The 23,288-nt window shown below is 43.2% G+C and overlaps 1 protein-coding gene across 2 annotated transcripts in view; it reads left to right on the top strand.

The window, feature by feature from the left end:
• Nucleotides 1-21,538, top strand: part of DEPTOR (DEP domain containing MTOR interacting protein) — a 114,749-nt gene extending 93,211 nt beyond the window's left edge. The window contains exon 9 of one of the 2 annotated variants that reach the window (XM_053929828.1): nucleotides 17,268-21,538. In XM_053929828.1, coding sequence (XP_053785803.1) covers nucleotides 17,268-17,396 — 129 coding nt within the window. In that variant the 3' untranslated portion in view covers nucleotides 17,397-21,538. Of the gene's footprint in view, nucleotides 1-6,391; nucleotides 6,638-17,267 lie in introns of those variants that run through there. The other variant, XM_053929826.2, reaches the window with a different exon arrangement.
• Nucleotides 21,539-23,288: the final 1,750 nt, after the last annotated feature.

The raw sequence follows: 23,288 nt of genomic DNA, 5'->3' as shown, positions 1-23,288 counted from the left end.
TCTTTTAACCTCTCTTAGACATGTGCTGGATGAGTACAGGGATAGTATCTAATTCTTTTTTATTGCACGCTCAATAAATACTTGTTGACTCAATAAATTAATTTCTGTGGCTAGGGACAGTGCATACTCTCGTTTAGGCACTGTTTTTGCTTTACGAGAGTAAGAAGACTTATTAGAGTAGCAGGTAGCTAGTGAATTTCATTCTAGCGCCTTCCAAATTACATGACACTTAAAGGTGCTCAAAAAAATTTTTTTTAGAGTTCAGTGAATTGATTCTGTTTATTCTTATTCAAGTCTTCCTATTTCTAAGATAGTAAATAACTCCTGGAAGTTATTACCAAAGCCCCATCACCATAATCTAAGACAGATGGGCACATATAAAATGTGCTGCAGCCTAGCAGCATGGTTTACATGAAAATCCCTAGCGTTTTGTCTGGTCCAAAGCTAGTACTTGTTTTTATTTTTTAAAAGAATTCGAGCATGTCCGTGGATGTCCCCACCATATATTTCAGTCAACTACGGAGACAGACAGCACTGAGCATGCTTGCATAAAAAGCATGTTACCAATAATCCAAAACTTTGAGCCAGAAAGTTTCTGCTGGTTCTGAACATGAGTTGGGGGTTATATGCTTCTTTGAGAATCCAGGGACAGCTGTGGATTCACTTCCCAGGACTTTAGGGATGTGTGTGTGTGATAAGAACCTTCTGATGAAACTGAAAGAAAACTAAAAAGAATTTCCCAGTCTGACCTCTCCGTTTTATACATAAAGAAAGCGAGGCCCACGGAAGTGAAGGGACCCACCTCCAGGGGTGAGTGAGATCTCCAGAACTCGGATCTGATCCCCTGACTTTGCTGGTAAAGGAGACATGTATTGTAATAGATCAGCTTCGATGCTTGGCCCATTGGACACCCACTTCCATTATTTCCATCCCTCCTCTATTCTACCCGTACCATCATAGTCATTTCAGTAATAAGAGCTCTTTGAGTTTATATTATGGTCAAGTGATTTTAACAATAACTAATAACAATGATAGTGCCTTGCTTTTGTAAGACGTGTGTTGGAGAATGTTACCTCTATGATTGAATTCTATGATTCTTGAAATACAATTTCTTGAAATATACGTAAGTACTATTAATTCCATTTTACTTGTTAGAAAAAAACCAAGACCCAAGTTGGTTGTGCAGGGCCAGGTGAAGAGTGAATTCTGGTTCTTCCTGTGGACTTTGAGGTACGGGGCTTACATCTACCCTTCTTAAAACAAGCATGAGCAAGAACACAAAGACTCTTGAGTGTTTCTAAATCTCCACTGTACCTCAGAATCACTTGGGGCAGTTCCTCAAAAATACCCAAGAAATGGGTTCATTGGTCTGGGGTGAGGCCCAGACATCAGCACTTTTCAGAAACTGCCAGGTGGTTTTGACATGCAGTGGCCAATGACCGTCCCAGGCCTCTGCACGATGCATCCGTGCATGTTGGATGAGGGGCTGCATGGGTCTTCATGCCTCAAGTTCAGACGCAAGGCAGTCTTCCACAGTGCAATTCCGAAATACATTGCGAAGACATATGGACGGTGGACTTTGGGTACTGAGGCATTTCCTCGCAGCATATTATCAGTGACAAGCACGCCGGAAAATATGTTTGTTCCAGTTGATGTCAGAATTGACACGAAGCAACATGAACAACCAAACCTCAGTCTTCAAGCCTGTGTTGCTCACGCTCTCATCTTTGAATCCCTACAGCTGTGCCGTGTGCTCTCCGAGAAACCCCGCCTCGCCCAAACCTGGAAGCAACCCTGATGTCCTTCGGCGGATGACAAGTTATACCTATTGTCGTACATCCACACCATGAACTCCTTAAAGGGAATGAACTGTTCAGACATGCAACAGTGTGAATGAATCTCCAGAAAATTATGTTGAATTTAAAAAGTCAACCTGAAAAGCTTACATACTGTATGATTCCATTTATATAGCATTCTTAAACTGTCACAATTATAGAAATAGAGTACAGATGAGCGGTTGCTGGGGTGGCTCAGGACTGGAGGGGGACAGGAAGTGGGGACAGCCGTGAAGGGCAACGTGAAGGATCCTTGGTGTGCGGCCAATGTTCGCCAGTTTGACTACGTCAATGCCAATGCCCTGGTTATGACACTGAACTATACTTTAACCAGATGTTATCACTGGGATACGTGGGATCTCTCTGTATAACTTTTTTTCCCCCTTTGTATTATTTCCTACAACTGCACATGAATTTATTATCTCAAAATATAACATTTAACTTAAAAAAGGAAAGAAACCCGGCTTTCCCCAGCTGGCAGCATAACCACAGCTCTGCTGCCTGCCTCGACCCTAGGGGTGGAATTTCAGGGTGGGGTTGCAGCCCCACTTGACGGTGAGGCTGCCGGTGAGCAGCTGGGGCCTGTCCCCTGGGAAGGCTCCACGGTGCCACAGAGGATTTTTAAAAGAAAGGATAACATATTGCATTCTGTCACAAGGAAAGCTTAAGGGGTGGAGGTCAACTTCATATTCAGATATACTTTGGGCCTTTAGTTTTAAAAGATGGATGAAAATGTTTACTTTTTCCTCCCTTTTCATACCTCGTCCGGGAGCCCCCCGATTTGGCAGAAGTCATGCTGACTGGTGGGAAGTTCACAGAGCAGAAGTTTAAACGGGCATGACCCATTTAAATGGGGCAAACCTCTGCTGGGGTGGGGTCAGCCGGCAATCTGCATAAGGAGAACCCAAGGAGCCTCTCCACACCTTGGAGAAGAAAGCTGCCTTTGTCAGGGCCACGTGTGACCAGCTGTGTTAACGCAGGGACCACAGCACCCTAACCAAGCTGTGTCCGGGGCCAATGGCTGCCTGCACGTACCCGCAGCTGCGGTTGATGGGATCAGGTTCCACCTCACAGAGCTGGAGTCGTCAGGAGCAGGCACACACCCTGTCTTGGAAGGCATGACAGTCACCTGCCTTCACCAGGTCAGGGGAGGTGAAGGCCCACAGAGTCTGTGAACGCTGGAATCCAGTTCTGCAGGCCCATGACTTACGTGTCTCAGATTCTGGAGATTCTGAAGTTATTCTCTCAGGAGCTTCTGGTCTTGTGGAAAGAGGATATGTACGGAGAGAAATACCTGGAAAAAGTACACAGTTGTCTATAATTAGGTGTTTTATTGTGTAGTGACAATTCCTTACCCACTGCCCACCACTTCACCCGTTCCCTCTGGGTCTGTCACTCCCAAAGGGGACTCTACCCCAAACTCTCTCAGAGCTCCAGGCCCATATTCCAGCTCATCCTGGACACTGGCCAGCATATGTCATCAGCATGCTGTTGTCTCCAAGTTGTTCCTCAACTTTGTCTTAAAGTGTGCCCAGGGAGTCTGGGACATACTGTTCTAGCCCGATCACCACAAAGCTCCTCCTTCCTATTTATATTCATGTTGTTCCTAATATTTGACCCACAAAATGTCCCCAATAGAAGCGTGAGGAAGGAATGTATATGAGGTCCATCCAGGAAGGGAGAGTAGGGGATGGCCTGATAAGGGGTACAGGGCTCTCCTTGGGTATTGTACCTTGTACATGCTATGCATATGGAATTATATGATAGTACCTGGAATCTTCCACCACTGTCTCTGTAAGCAGAAACTATCTCTTTCTTGTGCCTTCTTTCTTGCTCCTTGGGGCAGAGACGTAAAATGGATGAAGTGTTCAAGACAGAAGTTCTGGCCTTTTCTCTCTAAACTCCTAAAAGGAACTGGTTGCAGTGAACTGTAGTGGTGTACACCACACGGCCAAGTTCGGCTACTTTATAAAAGACAGAAGAAATATGATCAGGCTCAATATGGCCATCTGGAAAACCTTCCTGGACGCATTTTTCTTTCTTTCTTTTGACTAAATAGGAATTTATTTTCTTACAATTCTGGAGACAAGAAGTCTGAGATCAAGGTGTTGGCATGGCTGGTTTCTTCGGAGGCCTGTCTCCTTGGCTTTGCATAGCCACCTCTCCCTGTCTTCGTACGGTCCTCCCTTTGTCCCTGCCTTCAGATTTCCACTTCTTTTTGTTTCTTTTTTATTGGATTCAGTGGGTGACATTGGTTAATAAAATTATACATGTTTCTATAATACGTACTTCATCTTGGAAGCATTTTTTAATGCCCAGAATGGAAGTCAATTTTCCAGGGTTGGACTATAAATTAATCACTTTCTTGCGTAAAGACTTTGCAAAGGCATTTGGTCCTGGCGAAGAATCCAGTGGTTTGGCTTCAGAAGTAAACATTTGCAGGCTTGGGAGCTGGCCGAGAGGGTAGACCGTGGAGTGTAACTTCAAGTCTACAGGCGTAACGGGGAGAAGGAACCAATTTTTGATGAGCATCATGCTGCATACAGTGCTGGTTGCTTAATTTGTACCATCTCCTCTAGTCTTTGTCACAATCTTATGGGCTGGTATTAGCTATATTTTACAGTTCAGGCTGAAAGAGTTTGAGTCACAGCCTCTGGCCGTGCAACTAAATGTCAGAATCAGGAGCTAAACTAGCCCAGGCCTGTCTGGACCCCGAGACCTTGGTCTTGCCATTATATCATGGTACCCCTCAAATGTGTTGGCATTATTTTACTTTTATGGTCCTCAATCTCTCTCCATATGGCTACTCTTGGCAAAATATATTACCAACTGTACCAGAGGTTAGGTGTTTCTCTAGGAAGAGATGTTGGAGGGAACGCCCATCTTCGAATCCATGCAGTTCTCTGGGCCTGGTGTGTGAGGCACCTAAAGGCCAGGGGAGATGTAGAACCTGACATGGTTCACTGCTGGACCATGGGAGATGGGAGGTGGGAGGTGGGAGGTGGAAACTTTACTTCCAATCTTTAGCCAAGTTACTGTGAGACGCTTGATCCTTCAGCACAAGTTCTTGAACTGAGACAGCCCCGATTAGCCTGATTGGGAGTCATGGCCCACAGTTTGCTTGGTCCTGGATCCTGTGCATAGCCCAGGTACTGGTAGAATACAGAGGGGGTTCTAAAGCAGAAACCAGAGGCATAACTCCCTCGCCTGGAGGCACCGGGCTCCCATTATCCTTAGCAAAGAATGTCTAAGGTTGCTTAGCCCAGACCTTGTCACACCCATGCTCTGTCCTGTTGATAGTCCTTTTACTTCTCCCACCAAAATGCTCTCAGTGAGTTGGTGGCCTGTGTGTCTGTGCCAAGTGCGTGTGCACACCTGTGCTTAGCCGAGCTCAGGCTGGCCATACCACTGTGGAGGTAGAATCAGGGACTGAGACTCACTCACCATTAGAGGTTAGACAATGGCACCCCTTGTGAATGGAATGATATATGAAGAATGCATTGCATTTGTGGAAACAGAGTTATAATGCAATTATTTGCCTGGTGAATTATGTTGATGTGTCCTGCATCTCATTGAATGATCTGTCTTTTAAAATCTTTGATACATTAATTATGCATTTTTAGCACAATCTAGGAAAAAAGCATAATAACTTGTGGGTGTTAAGTGGCTAATAGTAAACATTCTAAGGGCAAACTGCTGATTGGGTAAGATATTCTCATGGAGGAAAGAATTTGGGGTCAGGGTGGAAGGCCGACCTTCTGGAGCCTCTTTTCTTCTTGTTGTAAATGCCAGCGGGAGTTCATATCCGTGATGAGTGTTTCCTGCTGCTGGAAGCCCCAAGGGGTAATGACATGGAATTCTTAGGAACTATCTGTATGCATAGTGTAGGCCAACTTTGTATTGGGGGAAGGGGAGGGGGTGGGGTAGATAATTTGCATGTCCCCTGTGGTATAAAGGCTCCAGGTGACAGGTCCCTTTCCTTCAGTAGTAAAGGAAGTCCATGGAATCTTGTGGCTATAATGTCAGATGTCACTGCTCTTTGGTGCCCAAACAGTTCTTACAACCCTAGAAATCACCAGCTCAGGAGCACGCTGTCTGTCTCGGCACTGGCAGGTCTTAGAAGAGGCTCGAGTGCAGTTGTGAGCTGCCTGTGGAAAGGTGATGGGAGCCGCCAGCATAAGCCACCGTCCTCCATTCTGCCGTACCCACGACTCCAGAGAGAATCCCAGGAGGGCCAGTTTTCTTCCTAATCTGCGGAGCCCAAGTACTGTGGACTGAACCAGGGTTCCCAACACGTCCCCCTGCTTGACGTACACCATAGTCTCCCTTTGGCTGACCTCCGTCACTGCCAACAACTGGGCGGAGTGGACCAAAGTTCAGCGTAGCTCTGAAATAGCCCTTTGCTCCGAGGGGGCTGGAAAGGCAGGTTCTGTGTGAAAGCAGCAGGCACTTCGAATTGCTCAATTTCAGACAAAAAGTCTCTAGAGCTGCTTTTTGTTGTTGTTGTTTTATTGTGAAAGAGAGTCGCTCTTACATGCAGTTGGCTTTCCTTCCAGGCTAACTGCACAGTCTGTTCTTCGGGGATCCACATCACTGTACAGCACGCTTCCAGTGCACGGAGCTTAGAGGAAGTCGGTCATTCTCGGCAGAGAGAAGCCTGTGTTTGTGCCGGCACTGGATTCCCTCCTCCCACAGCCTCGCTCCCCAGCCAGTTGCATATTTGGTGGAGAGATTTATGGGACTGAAACCACAGCTGCACATTTTCTTTTCTTCCCCCCACCCCCAAGAACTGTTTTCTACGGACAGGGAGGGCTGTTAGGCACTAACAAACCCACAGTTTACTTACTCCCGCAGTGACCAAAAGTCCTCAATAGTGTCCATGCTGGCCGTGGACGTTTTTGTGAGCGTGAAGCATTCTGTAGACATAAGGACTGTTTTCTGCAGACGTAACGAGCAAATCTGGACTCAGCTTACGTCTCTTTGGTGAAGGACAGTCTACAAGCCTACTTACACTGCACAACTCGCTCAGTTCTGGAGCAACTTTGTTTAGGGGAGTATCTTACGGACAAGACTAGGGATGTTTTAATCCACTTCCACTGCTCTGTGTGTTAGAACTGTGTTGCTGATTTACAGTGGCTCCTGGAGGCTCTGTCCTTGCAAGCTGCTCGTGGACGGGGAGAATTTTGCTCTTATCGCCCCGCGTTGTTTTTATTTTTATTTTTCATTTTCGTTCTGAACGAATAACTCGAACTCAACATCATTTCTCTTTACCGAACCAAAACCCAAACTGACTCTCTTGGGTATGGATCCATGCAATAATTTCTGTCTTTTTCAACAACCTGCATTCACTGGACTATTTGAAAGGGACAGACACTGCAGGAAAAGGGGTAGAAGAGAAAACCCAGTTAGTATTTAACATTCACTGGAATTAAACACTGGGTGTAATTAGTCAGACATGTCCTCATAGTAAACTTGACCCTCATTTTACAGATGAGTAAAATATGCCCAAAGAATGTGTAACTTGCCCAGTCACATAACTAATACATCATAAAGGGTGACTTAAAACTACTCTTATCGCACTACATAGAAAATGTACAAATTATTTTTTCAAATTATTTATGTATACCTCAAGCTATTATAAAATGAGCTGTTACCCAGGAGTTCTAAGACCATAGACTAGTTGTCTGCTGTTGAGATTCATGTAAGTTAATCATGTTGTAATTATAGTATTAGACACATGTCTAGGAGTGGAGCTGCTGGGTCCTCAGCTGTGCCTGTGTGTGACATGGGCTATGCCTAATTGTTCTACCCTTTATTGAAAGCAGCGCAGAATGGTCTCAACCTGCTATTGTTGGGTTGTCTGTTTATCCCTCAAATTCTGTGGGTTTGGCTTTATGTACTTTGGAGCTTTTTTTTTTAGGCATGTATGTTTGGTATATATATTTGTTAGGTACAAATATTTATAATTGTAAATTTTTTGATAGATTGAAACTTTTATCATTATAGAATGTCCCTCTTTTTTTTTTCAAGGATATGTTTATTGGTTTGAGAGAGAGAGAGGGAGAAACATTGATGTGAGAGAGAAACATTGATTGGTTGCTTCTTGTATGCGGCCCTGACCAGGGATCACATCTGCAATCTAGGTATGTGCCCTGACCAGGAATCAAACCCGCAGCCTTTTGTGTTTGGGACAACACTCCAACCAAGTGAACCACCTGGCCAGGGCTAACGTGTCCCTCTTTTCTGCAGTGCTTCCTTTGTCCTAAGTCAAATGCCCATGTGTGAGAGTCAGTTTCTGAACTTTCAACTCTGCTTCATTGGTCTATGTGCCTATATCAATACTATTATACTGAAGTGTCTTAACAGAATATAGATTAATAATATGTCTTTTTTGTCATTACTGTTTATATATCTAAAACATGTAAGTGCTTGAGACAGACTCTCATCTTATATTCTTTTATCTGTATCCTTCTGACCTTCAGTTTACTTATCTAAAATAATGTCTCCTTTCCAAATGTAATGCATGTAAACTCCTAGCCTAGTTCTTGGCACATCAGTAACCAGTGAACAAAAGATGTTAATCGTTCCGTCACTAATAAACAGAAGTGGGTGGGTTGTTTTTTTCAGGGGGGTGGGGTTGCATAGAAATTTAGAGCTGAAAGTCCCTAATAAATATAAAAATTTTCAGCTCAACTTATCAGATGCTTGGAGAAGTGAAGTGACTCAGAGTGACTCAAAGTGATTCAAAATGAATCATCTCCCTGGGTGCACAGCCGAGGCTGGAACTTATCTCCTGGTGCTTCCTCCTTTAGTCTATATGTAACTTTACCCTTTCGGGAATCCTTGCTGGGGAGGGAGGGAGGAAGGAAGGGGAGAATCCCTGGAGACAAACTTTTTAGGAAATCCATTTTTGCTGTGGATAAGCTGAGCTTTATAGGCGAGTGAAGGCGGCGCCTCCCACGCTGCGTTGGTCGGCTGACGCCAACCTTCTCACCTCCCACCAGAGACAGATGGTGTATTGAGTCTGCTGCTGTCCTGCTGCTGTTGTGAAGCAGAGATAGCACACCAAAAAGGACACGTGGGTGGAATTGGTGACATCAGGAAGAGCACGGATGTGGTGAGGCAATCACCATGACAAATGGTGTGGTTTGGGGCTTGCTGGCTGAATATGTGCACTGTTGTTGCCAAGAGTGATTGTGCGTCCCACATCCGTGCTGTGTCTTCCCTCCTGGAATCTTTCACATCTTCGTAAGAGTCATGAATCTTCACCTCCATCTAGCAGAAGATCAGAGCTTCCTACAGTGAGAGGGAGCTTCCCCTTCTCCTGCAGGTTATAAAGAAACATGGTTATTTCAACACTGGTTGAGGCTAATAAGATGACATTACCCCCGCCAGGGCTGGCCCAGGTGTAAAGATCGGCCCGAGTTATTCTAAAAGAGTAAAAATACCCTCTTTCTACTCCCGATCATGTTCTTCCCTGCTAACGATGACGGCGGTGGTGAAAATGATGGCCCGGTGAACATTACTCCATTTTCAAAGACGGAGGAAGACAAAAATCAAACACCACGTTCTTAAGAAATTCAGTGTGTAAGAGGCACTTGGACACCAGGTGGGGTGTTCATTCATGTGGTGTCAGTGCCAATTTTAGGGGAGCTGATTATCTGGTAGTTGGAGGAAGAGTAGCTTAGGGCGTAAGTATGGGAGTTTGTAGTTAAAGTCCTGGCCCTACTACTTACTAGCTCCAGTTACTTCTCTGAATCTGGACCTTTGACTGTGAAATGGGAAAAATAATAATAATATTGATACCCACCTCATAGGTTATGTTGGAAATTTCAAATGAGTAAAGAACTTTGGGAAAACATTAGATGTTCTCCTAGCTCTTAGAGCGCCGCTCGTGATAACCGGCACGTTGTGCCCTAAGAAGCAGTCAGGCTGTACGCCTTAAACGTCCACAGTGCTAGTGTCCGTTATATCGCAATACAGCTGGGGGGGGGAGTTATGTAATGACCCCCCACCCCCCAAAAAAATAAAGCAAAAGGAGTGGTCTAGGTGTATGGTCCAAATGAGTGGCTAGGCCTTTGCAGGCCCGGTTAACAGGAGAAATGACAAATCATCCATCAAAAAGCAGAGCTTTCATTACATGCGTATGCTCTTGCTTTTACAGTCTCATATGTCAGATTATGAAAACCAGGGTGTATGATTTGGAGCAAGGTTTAAAGAAATTAGAGCAATCAAAATACAACTTTATCTTCCTGAACTTTAAACATCAATAGTTTCAAATATGTCTTAATCTACTCATGCCTTTCATCGCTTTAGTTTGCCCTCAGCCCTCTTTGATTTTGATGCTTTGGATCTGAGAAGCCCCCGTCCTCCCTCAGGGCAGGTCCGGGCGTGGCATGTACTTGTCACATCAACAATGGAAAGACCGCGGCTCACACGTGGCTTTATTGTGCCAGCAGGTTTGGTTGTTTGGGTGGTATGTTTTGAGCATCTTGGGTATTATCTCTCCTGATAGTTCTGAACTTCCGCATTTTATATTGTTGTCATTAATTTTGAAGTCTACAAGATAGCAAAATGTGGCTCTAAAAATAATAGACTTCAGACAAGTAATAATTATGATGAAAACTGAAATGTCAGTCTCCCTTTTATACTCGAGGCTGTTAATGCTTGTGGTCATAGAATGCATTACTATAATATTAACAGGTGTGGGATGAGCATTTAAAGTAACTTTAGGTAGGAAAAAATCTAGTGTATACTTCATAGAACTGCTTTTCAACCTAGTGCTTTATTAGCATAACCTGATATATTCGATTAAAATGCAGATTCTTGCCACCTCTCCCCCACCCTTAAAGAGTCTGGTTTGGCAGGTCTTGGGTGAGATCTGAGAATTGACATATTCAACAAGCCCCCAAATGTGACTCATATTTGCACTACAATTTAAGGGCCATTGTTTTATATTTGGGTACACTTTTCACCAAGCAATTGAATAGTGAAATGGTTTAAATAGTGTTGACTGTAACTTCTAACATGCAACTGACCCCCCCCCCCCAAAGCTTTCTCATTAGTTGGTGCATTTCCTGCCATAAGTAGCATTCAAGTAAGATAGCTTGGATGCCTGGCGTGGATTTGTAGAAAATTCTACTTTTAGTGGGAGCTTGATAGGGTGATTTCTAGAATACACCCAAGTGTTCTATTTGATTAAGAGTTTAAGTATTACCTTGCCCTTCATACCTTGGTTCTGCTTTCTGTATCATTTCGTTAGGTAGCTTTCCATACTCTCCGCACCAGGGCCCAGTGCTTCCTGTACCTGTATCTGTGTCTTTCCTTCTTCTTTTTGTGACTCTTTCTGTCTCCAGAGCCTTGTCTCTCTTGGTCTCTGTCTTGCTAAATGTTTTGTCCAAGCAACTTTAACCTCTAATCCTTCTTTTTCTTTCAATGGGGAGAGAGAGAGACAGAGACAGAGAGACCAAAGTAGCATTCACATGAACACATGGGAACATCCATTTCCAGGGAATGTCTTGATGGACACAGATACAGATTTCCATGGCAGTGAGAAGACATTTATGTAATCCTAGGGGTACGGTTTCTCCCCAGCCTGACTCCCACTTTGGATGAAACAACTGAATAATTGTGATCTCTCTTCAGCCACACAAAAACCCAGTGCACAGTTGCACAATCCCATGGGCATTCAGTCTGTCCGGAGGTTGTCAGACTTCTCCTGGGACTGGCTCAGGGAGAGGAATTAGAAGCAAGATTATTTGGTTGGTTTGGCTCCTTATCAGGAGGAAGGCTGGATGGCGATCAGCCTAGTATTTATCCCAACTGATCACACCCTGTAATGTGCCGAGTCCTGCCTCCCTTGTCCTGTTAACTCTTTCCAGACCTACTGTGGTTTGTAGTACTTTTCTCCACTGCCCTGTTGCTCAGAGATATCACTTCCCTGTGACTTAGGAAGGTTTTGTTCTCCCGTTCCATTAAGGATAGTGTCCTCCATATCCCTTCTTTAAGAAGTTAAGCTACTATGTTTTTTGTAGAGTGAGTTTAGAGAAGCTACATGAGCTCACAAATGATTTCTTGTCTATGAACTGGGGAAATGAGAGAATTGTAATCAAATCTTTAAAAACAGATCTGATAAAACAGAAAAAAAGCATCTTGTCCTCACGTGGATTCTCATTACCACCTGTGGTTGGCATCTAAGTCTCCTGAGCCCAGGTAGGAGGTAGTATGTACCTAAGGTAGGTCTATGCAGAGGTCATCACATGCTCTGTTTGGCTGCATGTATTTGCCTTTTAACGTAGAAGGAAAATAATTTCCCCCAGGCTGTGCACTTCCTGCAGTTACTTGTAATGTGTTTATTTGCAGAACGTAGTGTACCATAGCTGCTAATTCAAAGTCCATTATAACTGAATATGTGACAGAGTTCCACCTGTATTTCTGGATCATTTTGCACATCGTTAGTGACAGGACATCGTCACTGCTGGAACCACAGCAGCTGCTGCGACCACTTAGGAGAAATGACGTCTCTCCTAACAGCCTGACTCTAAAAATACTACCTTGAAAATAGGCGTGATAAAATTCCCTTTGCCTCATTCAAGGAAACAACTTGAAATAAATGTCTAAGTGTACGTAGGAAGTGTGGAGGATTGTAAGTGACACAAAGAGCAGCCCAGCCTTCACTGAGTGAATTGTGGCATTCTTTTGAGTTAATCAAGTTCTTATAATAATCATAACCTGCGTGTCTTTTTCCATCCAAACCACTGTGAACCTGCTTTGCCCTCCCCTGTATTTGAGGGGACCTAGACTCCCTCCCTTTACATATGTAGATATTGCACTTGATTAATTTGTCTTTATGGAGGGCTGCAGCATCCCGTGGAGTTCAAATTCCAGATGTGACATTCAGTTGTGTGACCCTAAGCAGATAGCCACTCCGAGATGCAGGTTTTGGCAGGGATTGTACTGCAGATCATGGATTGCCGGTGACAGGAAACAGCTATTTTAGGGGCAAAAAAGAAAGTGAGTGGAAGGGTATCAGTAATGTAGCAGTCTAGAGAACCTAGCTTGGTAGAGGACAGGAACCAGGGCTGATCTGGGGTGCCAAGTCCCAGGGCAAATAAACTGTTTCCTGTGTTGCTCAGCTCCAGGTTCAGAAGAGGGTCTAATTGGCCAGACTTGAGTCAGGTGACCCCAAGGATACAGGAGGGCACCTTAATTGGCATTCCCATCCCTATTGCCCACCAGAGGACAAAGGTGGTACCCCAAAAAGATACCAGGTTGTTTTCAGCAGAATGGCAGCTGTATGGCCCAAACTCAACAGATGTCACCCCATGGCTATTAGAAGGATTTTTCGATAAAGTAGGTAAAGTACCCAGATTGGCGCCTGGAAAAGAATGGGTTTTTAATAAACAACAGATTTATTGAGAAATCACCTGCGGCTTTGAAAAGGACCCTACCTGTGATACTCTTTCTCCTGAACGAGATTATAAACTTCATGAAGGCACGGACTCAGTTATTGAAATCTTTATTTTATTTAAGTTCTCCACGCACTAGTTGGTACAAAATGCTATAGTTTCCCGCACCCCCCCCCCCGCCCCCGCCCAGCACCCTGTGTGTCTTCCCATAATCTCAGCACTCCCAGAGGAGTGCTTAGGTGGCGTGGCACAGGGAGGGGTATAGGACGGGAGTGGTACTTTTGCTCCAACCCCACCCTTGTTCTCTGCTGCTCTGGAGAGCCTGCGGGCCTGCAGGGGTGAGGCCGTTTGTACGCCTAGGGAGCCTTGAATCAGCTTTATCTTATAAAAGAGTAAATTGGTCACAAAAGTGATATTTGAAAAATGAGTGTGTGTTCACACACATACACACACACAAACAGAAACAAACAATCTTTATTATTTTTTTTAAATAAAATTCAGTTCAAGTTGCCACTTTCCCAGGTTGATAAGAAGTCTAATCTTAGTAAGATCATTTTGGTAGCCCTTGCCCATGCTCTTCCCCTTGGGGATGATGTGCCCTCCTGGCCCCCATCCTGGGGTTCAGGCAGTCCATTAAGTGGGCCTTGGCCAGCATTGTTTTCTGTTGCCACTGGTCTTTGCCTGGTTGGACCTGCTGGCTGCCCCTTTCCCACCCCTGCGTTTCTGGGCATGGGTCCCAAGCACAAGTCAGTCGAATGTTCGGCCTCCTAAGTACATAGCTCTTGTAATTCAGGGTTCTGTAGCCCCCCCAACCCCCCACAATCGAGAGGTAGACAAGACTCTCTCTTAGAGCCCACCCTGCACTGTGCCCTCCAGTCCACAGAAATCTGTGCATTGTTGGTGTCAGGCCCCTCTTTCTTCCCTTTAGCTTTTATTTTTTAAAAAAATAACTTTGTTGAGATACAATTCACCTACCATACAATTCACCCATGAAAACTGTACAATTCATTGGTGTGTGCTATATTCTCAGGGTTACGTAACTATCACACAATCAAATTTAGAATGTTTTCATCACCCCTAAAAGAAAGCCTGTATTCATTAACAGTCCCTCCCAAACTTCCCCCTCCCCAGCTCTAGGCAGCCACCACTCCACCTTCTGTCTCTGTGGATTTGTCTGTTCTGGACATTTCATATAAATGGACTCATACAATATGTGATTTATTGTGACTGGCTTCTTTTACTTTGTAACATTTTCAAGGTTCATCCATGTCGTACTATGTGGTTGGTTTCGTTTTATTGCTGAATCATACTCCATTGTGTGGGTATACCAAATTTTATTTCTCCTGTCAGCAGGTGGACATTTGGGGTCCTTCAGTTCTTAAAGCAACAAGCACCCCTCTCTTCAGCTCTTTTCCCCTGGTGGTGCCTGATTGGGGATCATAGATACAATTGTCTGTCACCTAGAGTGAGAAAAACAGGAAGTGATAAATGAGAAAAATGTGCCCATCTAGAAGGGAGTAACCGTTCCTCAGCCATTGCCAAGTGTCCATCCAGCTGTGGTATCATTAGATCTTCAGACTGTTCCAAAAAGGCCACAGCCTGTACTTGTGTGTGTGTGTGTATGTGGCCTTAAATGACACAGGAGGCCCAATGCACATAGTTGACATTTACAGAGCCTTTCATCCCAGCACATCAGATTCTGCATTCTTCCCCAGTGTACACGGAACATTCTCAAGGATAGATCACGTGGTGGGTCAGAAAACTAGCCTCAACAAAGAAAGTCAAGAAGATTGAAATCATGCCAAGCATATTCTCTGACCACAATGCAAAATGACATTCCATGAACACCCAGTTAACTGCTGGAACCAATGGCTATAATTTTCCCTCTATTTTGTGCAAAATAATTAGCGGTGATTATAAAATCTATAGCAAGCTTCAGAGTAAGGTTAACTAAAAATATTATTTCTCATTATGTTTAAACTGATAAGGGGGGACCGTTTGTCAACACAGGTGGTTCCCCTATAGAGGGGACATGTAACCTCACATGTATTAAATCATTCTTTGCTATTAGTCCTAATAGGTTGATAATGGCTTTTCTTTTTTTAATCATTCAGCTTCAAAACTGGGAGCTGCTTGGAACACACCCTAGACACATCTCCTACCTTTCTGGGTATGGTACAATGATTACAGTCAGGTCCAGCTGAAGATCAGATGGGGACTTATAAACTAAAAGTTATCGACAAGTTATGTAATATGTAAAGAAACAAAATTAAGTTTTTCCACTGTAATAAAGCTGAAAAAAAAATCTGAATTTTTAATGTTACAATTTCCTAACTTCCAAATATTGGTCTGTCAAACAAGCACTGTATGGGAGGGATAGGATACAGTTCTGGTTGAGACTCAGTGCTGAAGGTGATGTTCACAGACACACCTCATCTCTGAGTACTGGTGCACGGTGAGGTGGAGCGTGAGCTCACCTGGCGACTTCTGCCCTCCCATTTGGCAACCCCAAATGGTGGTTTTCAAGTGTTTCAGCATTTTCGCAGTATTTGAGTTAATGTTAATTAACTAATAATTGGGAGCAGGTGTGCACATGAATTACTCAGGCATTGTACTTGAAGAAATATTATCATAACGGCAGAACAACAGACATGATAGACATCATTAAGTTAACCAATCTCTACCAGCCTATCCCCATTCCCTCCCCCTTCCCGCCTTCTCTCCCTTCTTCCCATTTGTCTTCCTCTCTTTCCTCCTTTTTATTTTCTCATTTTCCCAGTAAGTGAAGGGATAATTTGTCTTACAAGGACCCCTATAATTATACTGGGCCCACCTGAATAATCCAGGGTGATTTCTCTGTTAAAATCAGCTGATTAGCAACCCAATTCCACCTGCAACCTGAATTCCCTATCACCATATAGAAACTAATGTATTTACAGGTTCTGGGATTTAGGACATGGCCATCTTTGGGGGTTGGGGCATTATTCAGCCTCCGACAAGTGCCTACTATGTGCCAGGCACTGTATGGACTTATAGTCCCTTTGATTCTGTTTTGCTCTTGTCACTGGCAGCTGGAGAGCTGTGTTCTCTTCATTTTTCTATTTGGGTGAACATAACACAATCGCTCGTACTGAGTATCCACATCTTCAGACACACAACAGATATACCATCTGTTCATACATGTCAGCAAAATGAAAAGCACCCAGTGCCTGATGCCACCATGAACTTCACGAGAAGTACTTTCATTTGGGGCAGTGGCTGTGGGTCCGTATCAAGGTCCCCATGGCATATCCAGAGGGGCGTCTCATTATTGAGTGGTGCCTTTTTACTTTCTTGTTGTAATTCTCTCTCCCATCACAGGTTAAGTGACACTGAGTTAATGTAAAAGCTGACCTTCATTGGCCTCATCCATTTTCATGAGGAAGGGAAATAGGGAAATGTGTGGAATGTATTGTCTCAACTGGGACACCTTGGCAAGTCAAAGGAGGCAGCACTATTAATTACGCAGGAACAATAGGTATAAAAGAGGACTGCCCTGGGAATACCAGGCGTGGGGCCTCCTATACATTGGGTCCAAGTGAATAATAACAGCCATAAACACTGTGACCATGTATTGGGTACCCCATTGGTTCAGAGCACTGGAGTAGAAGCTTCACATACTTTACCCCATTGAGTTCTTGAAACAATCTTATAGGTGGTATTATTGTCATTACTTTTAATCATCCCTGTTTTAGAGTTGAGGAAAAGAAAGCTCAGAAATGCAAATGCCTCGCTGAAGCTAGTAAGTTGCCAAGTTAGGATTTAAACCCAATTTTGTGAAAACGCTACAACAAATGCTTCCTCCATTATATTGCCTTGCAGGAAAAGTGTAGTTTCTTGGAAATGATTGAATTGCAGTTGCCAGCTGTGGGTGGCTGGGTATTTTAAGGATGGCGTGACCTGAGAGAACCACACAATGCCTTTGTGAGAGCACTGTGCACAGCCAGGAGCCGTAACAGGTGCCTCTTCCTCGTCTCACCTTCAGGTCTGCCAGTTCGTCGTCTCCGTCAATGGGCTCAACGTGCTGCATGTGGACTACCGGACTGTGAGCAACCTGATTCTGACGGGCCCGCGGACCATCGTCATGGAGGTCATGGAGGAGTTGGAGTGCTGAGCGGGGGCGGGCCCCTCGAGGGCCTGCGGAGGAGCTACGTGGAAACAACACAAGCAGTGCAGTGGCCAGACTTGTGTGCCCGTGGGTGGCTTTGGACATACAGATCTTTTCTCCGTGCACACACACCCTGACTCGAGTTTCATGCACTGTTCGAATGGGGAAGGACTGGGTAATGCCTCTTAAAAACAACAACTTGTGTCAGTGTAGAACATATTTGAGAGACAGAATTTTCTTACTGGGTAGAATCGCTCTTTGTAGTTCTCATCCACTGTTTTTCCTCTTCGTTTGCAGAAATTGTTGCAATGTTTCTCCAGCCAAAACAGCTACATGCTAAAATCCCCTTCGCAGGGGTCCATAGTGTAGTTTTTACAGACTCTAAAGTGTAGCCTCACTGAAAGGAGCGTGGAAGTGCTTATTAGAGAATCTAGATTCCACTGAGCTTCAAATTAAAGCAACAGTCAAAGGAATAGTATTTGTGAATTAGCATTTCGAAGGAGATTCTAAAGCATTCAAGTGCTTAAAAGCCATCAAAACATGGCTTTTTCTTAATTCTTGCCTTTAGTATCAACTTTTAATTTAGCATATGTTTTCAACATATGTAGCCAAACAAAAGCGATGGGATGGTATGGGTGGGTAGATAGGGAGATACCGCTTCAAATTGTTTGCTGTTTTCTCTGTCTGAACCTAAAGCATTTTGTTCTATCAGCTACCGCAGGTTTCTAGAGTTGATGCTGAATGTGTTGAATGTCAAAACAGAGAAGTTTGTATATACACATATAACATGGAATCAAGCCTCTGGCAAGATTTCACTCCGAGGTTGTCCCTTTTTAAGTCAAGTATTCTAGAACTTGGCCCGTATGTGATTAAAACTTGAAACTAAATTGCCTTCTTGGCCCCAATTTCTACTAGCTTTCTAGTATAACATATTCTAAGGACGTGACATGCTGCTCATTTGGCGAGATTACTGTATTTTGCCATGTATAATATGACTTTTTGCCCAATTTTTTGAGGGAAGAATAAGGATGAGCATTATACATGGGCATAATGATCCCATGTATAATGCGCACAAAACTGTGGGTGCGCGTTATTCATGGGGGCGCATTTTGCGCCGCCAAATGCAGTATTTTTCACCAAAAGCAAGTCTTGTGTGTTGTAACTTTTCAGCTCACTTGTATATATGCACACTTCCTTCTTTCTCATTATTATTATTATTATTATTTTCTATCTAGAAAAGAGTGCATTGGTGTGGCTTGGTGTATAGAGGAAACTCCTCAAAGTGCCAAATTAGGGAGTCAGGGAATGCTGAATTCTTTTAAATTTCATATAATGATTTCTGAATGATGAAGTTACTTTCTTATTATATGGTAACAAAATAAAATATGAATGATGTACCTCAGCCATTTTTTGTGATAGGTTATCATAATGTATTGGTACTGGTAGAATCGACATACCATGTGAAACAGGCTGCCTCTATGTGCGATCCAACTTTTCTGACCTGTAGCTGTAGTCAGAGGATAGGATTTTGAAGTACGATACAATGGCCAATATTAATATCATTGATCTGCCTTCGGGAAACATTGTCATCTCCATACATGTTATCGGATGTGCGTTTATACTGTATGCCAGTCTCTGTGCTACAGATCTTCACAAATGTGATCTCTCTTCATTTTCATCACAACCCTGCAAGGTAGGTATTACCATCCTCACTTTTCAGATGTGGAAACTAAGTCTGAGCAAGTTTAAAATGGTCTCTTAGTTCACCCAGCTGCAGAAAGTACGAAGTGATAGCAGCCTGGATACCAACACGGGCTTCTGTCCTGTTAAAGCCCGTGTCACCCCCACCCCCGTCCTTTCCCCCTTTAGGGACCTTCTGCTGAAGGTTGAGTCTGTACCAGGTGCTGCGCTAAAACTATTCATTACTTACTCTTATTGACCAGTGAGGTCAAGATCATTGCCCTCATTTTACAGCTGAGGAAACTGACTCATGAAGGAGTTTAGTCTTATGCCCAAGGCCCACACATCCAGTAAATGGGAGGCCTCACCATTCCACTTGAAAAGATTTTTATAACGTCTTTAAGAGATGAGTCTTAAATTGTTTCTGTGCCCCGGTGTCCGGAGGCCTTTCGAGAAATGGCATCTTCTTGCGTGCTACTTGTACACTTTACTCACGTCCTGAAGCCCGTCATTGTGGACCCTGGCATAATTGTCACCTCCCTTTAGCCAACCTAAGCCCCAGAGAAGTGATTGTCTGGCTTTATTTACCCCTCACAGCCGCCTGCCTGTGAAATCTATTTGATTGAGAGTGTCGCTGATGTCTGTGGTCCTGTGAGTAATGAGGTTAAGGGAGGGAGGGAAGGAGGAAGGGTCTTCTCCTTTGGCTCTCATCACTCTTGGTTTAAAGGCCAAATGCTAGAGAATTCTATGTAAGGCCAAGAGAGCTTCACTTTAGCTACCCCTCCAGCCCACCTGTGACCTCCTCACACTGTAATTGAAGGGAATCCCCCCCGCCCTCCTCCAGGGGGCCTATCTAGCGGCCTCCAGCCTTCGTACATGCGGTGTCTCTTCCCTGGCATACCCTTCTTTCTCTGTCTTTGCCTGGAAAAGTCTCTCTCATTAACTCACAAATCTTGTTGGGTCCAGAGCCAGTCCCAACTGCCCCCCAACCTATGTCGTTTCCAGTCCAGTGTCCTCCAGCATAGGGTAATTTTGGTGAACATAGGCCTTTGGCTTTGGGGCACTTACAAATGCAGATGGTGCCAGGTACCTGTGCAGGTGAAGGATATACATTTTTTAATTGACTCAGGTTGTGAAATCGTATCATTAAAAAATAAGTGTTTTGTTTGTTATGTTGACAGTAGAACTGCTTTGACATTTAGAAACTCCACTCCTAAATGTAACACCAAGAATTATTCTAAAGTAACAGTGAGCAGTATTTCTGAGAACTTTTATTTCAATGTGGGCGGGCATCTGTGTGTAGCAGTGTATTGCGTGTGAGGTTTCCCTCAGAGAATCACTTGAAATGGCTTCTTCGTTCCCAGAGAAGAACTTTTGGTTTTTCGGGTGTCCGTGTAGCGTGTTTATGTTTTTGTGATGGAGATGAAAGTACTTTTCTATCTCTTCACTAGTGCGGTGTGTGCTGTCAGTGCAAATCCGGAAGCCATGTTTGTTGGTGCCGTTGTGTGTGGAGAGGAAAATGCAGTTGCCTTTTGGATTGATCCTATTGTGTGGTGTTTTCTTTTTCATCTCTATTAAGTAATTATGTAAATTGATTGGGGGACTAGTTGAGAAATGATGGGCAGCATGAAGAAGATATCCATGTCTGAATAGGTTAGATGTGATCAACTTCGCACTATCTCAAAGGTGAATGTGTTGGAGTTTCAGGAATGAGCAACTGAAAACTCACAGCTTTCAGTTCAAAGTGGAGTCTCACATTTCCAGATACTCATTCCTTTCCAATACGCTCTGAAAAGAATCTACTTCCAAGCCCTATTTAAATGGATGATAGTAGCTATTCTCTCCTGTCCAGTATTACTCCCATTTTATTTTGTTCATAAGTGATCAGACTAACGCTTTTCAGTTTTGCTAATTAGTTGGAGTCTACTATGTCTTTGACTATGGCTTTACTCATTGAAGGCAGGACTTCAAGTGTAATATGTTTTTCCTCAGTTCAATACCAAAAGGACAAATCTGCAGTGTACCAAAATGAAGATCATCGTCAAAGTTAGCATATGCTATTGTCAAATGCGTTTATATATAATATATATACTTAATATATATGTTTATTTTTAAATCAGATTGAAATTTATGTTCTCCCTTTATTAAAAATTATAGCATAATACTTCAAATTAAAAGGTAAAAATAGAGAGTATAGCATGCAATAAATGTTAAATTTTTAAAACCAGTGACTTTAGGGTTTCAGTTTTCCTGTCTTTTAGAACAAATTTGCTATTTTGTATTCTAAGAAAAGGTTGCATTCTAAAGCTGATCTACTAACCTATCAGAAAAGAACACAGGGGACTCATCTCCAATTCTCTAATGTAGCCAAAAGTGCCACTTGTAAAACTACTTAATGATGGATGTTTTCTGAAGCTCTTTTGCCTGAGGGGGGGGAAAGTGCATTAAAAAGCTTTTTCTGTACTGTATTTGAGTTGGAATCATTTTGTCCCTACACAGCCCAGTCTGGACGAGGGTTGTGAAATAGTCTATACGGAAAATGCTAGATGGTGTTTTACTACTCTGGGAGAACGTCAGTATTTTTACTTTCAACTAATTAGGAAATCAGTTACAGATGTCATTGTGTGTAGGGTGCAGGGAAGGTTCTGGGGGTGAGTGGTTATTTGGACTACACTCAACATTAACCAAAAGAACTTCACTTTGTTTCCCAATTATTCACTTATTTATTTATTCAAGAAACCTCACTGAGGATTTGTATTTTGCTGGACACTGCACACAGGCCTTGGGAATACAAAATTGAGCAAATGTAACCCTGGATCCAGCTTATTCTTTTAAGAGTGGCCTTTGGCCCTGGCCGGTGTGGTTCAGTTGGTTGGAGAGTCATCCCCCATATATTGAAAGGTTGCAGATTCAATCCCAGTCAGGAAGCCTATGAGAGGCAATCAGTCAATGTTTCCCTATCTCTCTAACTATACCTCTCTCTCCGTTCTTCTCTCTCTCAAAGCAATGAACAAATGTACTCAGGCGAGGATTTAAAAAAACAAGTCACTTTGGGTCCATCTCCTATAATTCTCTCCACATGGAGGGAGGAATATGAAATAATGGTTTTGACACAGGTGGTTTAATGCCAGAAACTCCCCCAGAGCCGGAACACTGACAACAACTTACATTTAACTGTATTCTCCTTCCCAGTCTTCCCCCACTTACCCTAACCCAAGGTAGCCACAATGGTGAATGCTGAGTTGACCGTTCTCTTGTTCTTTTTGTTCTTAATATTTGTTTACATTTTTTCAAAATAAATATTTTTAACAGAGCATCACATTTTAAGTCATTTTCTGGGGCTTGCTTGTTTTAATTCAGGATCATTTTACTAAGATTCTAGATTTTTAAGTGTGGTTGTAATTAATTCATTTTTCAAGGGTTCAGAAATTTCTCCAGCACACATTACTTGTCTGTTGTCTTGTCACTAGACATTTGGGTTATTTCCATTGCCAAGGTCACAACTAACCAGTTTTCAAAGTGTTTGAACCAAGGTACACTTCCATCCGAAATATATAAATGATGTATGTCGATCAATATCTTAGCCAACGTGTGATATTCTGAGACTTCTTAATTTTTGTCCAATAAATGTCTATTTGGTCAATGACACTGGAGTCCTAATTTGCTGCAAAGCTCACAAAACTTGAAGCACAAAAAAGTGTAAGAAATAGTTTGTAACCCTAACTTACTACTACATCAATATCTTCGCGATGCCCAGGATGTGTTCCAACTTTGTCCTGCAACGACTTGTGATTCCAACGAGGAAAGGATTCTTGGAAGTCAGTGTAACATATTCAAGAACATCGGAAATAATTTATTAAGCACCTACTATGGGCCTGTCACTAAGTCTTTAGCAAACAGCAGCAATTAAGACCAGTCTATGACCTTATGAAGTTTGGGGAAAAACAGACAATAAATAAGTTATGTAAATATAACAGTGCATTTTAGTTAGATGTGAGTGCTGAGAAGTAAAATGAAACCAGGTGGCATGATAGAAAATGGAGTTGCCACATTACTCAATTCCTACGGCACCATTCACTTAGCATTATACATGAACAGCGCCCCCTGTAGTTAGGCAGTGCAACAGCCTTGAGCAAGAAAAAAAAAAACCTGGGCAAACCTGATGTTAGGAGTTAATGCCCAACATGGGATTGAGCCGGCCTTAGAGAAATCTGGAAG

Source organism: Desmodus rotundus, chromosome 8 (assembly GCF_022682495.2).
Source record: "Desmodus rotundus isolate HL8 chromosome 8, HLdesRot8A.1, whole genome shotgun sequence".
Lineage (NCBI taxonomy): Eukaryota > Metazoa > Chordata > Mammalia > Chiroptera > Phyllostomidae > Desmodus > Desmodus rotundus.
This window is presented reverse-complemented; position numbering and strand designations above follow the sequence as displayed.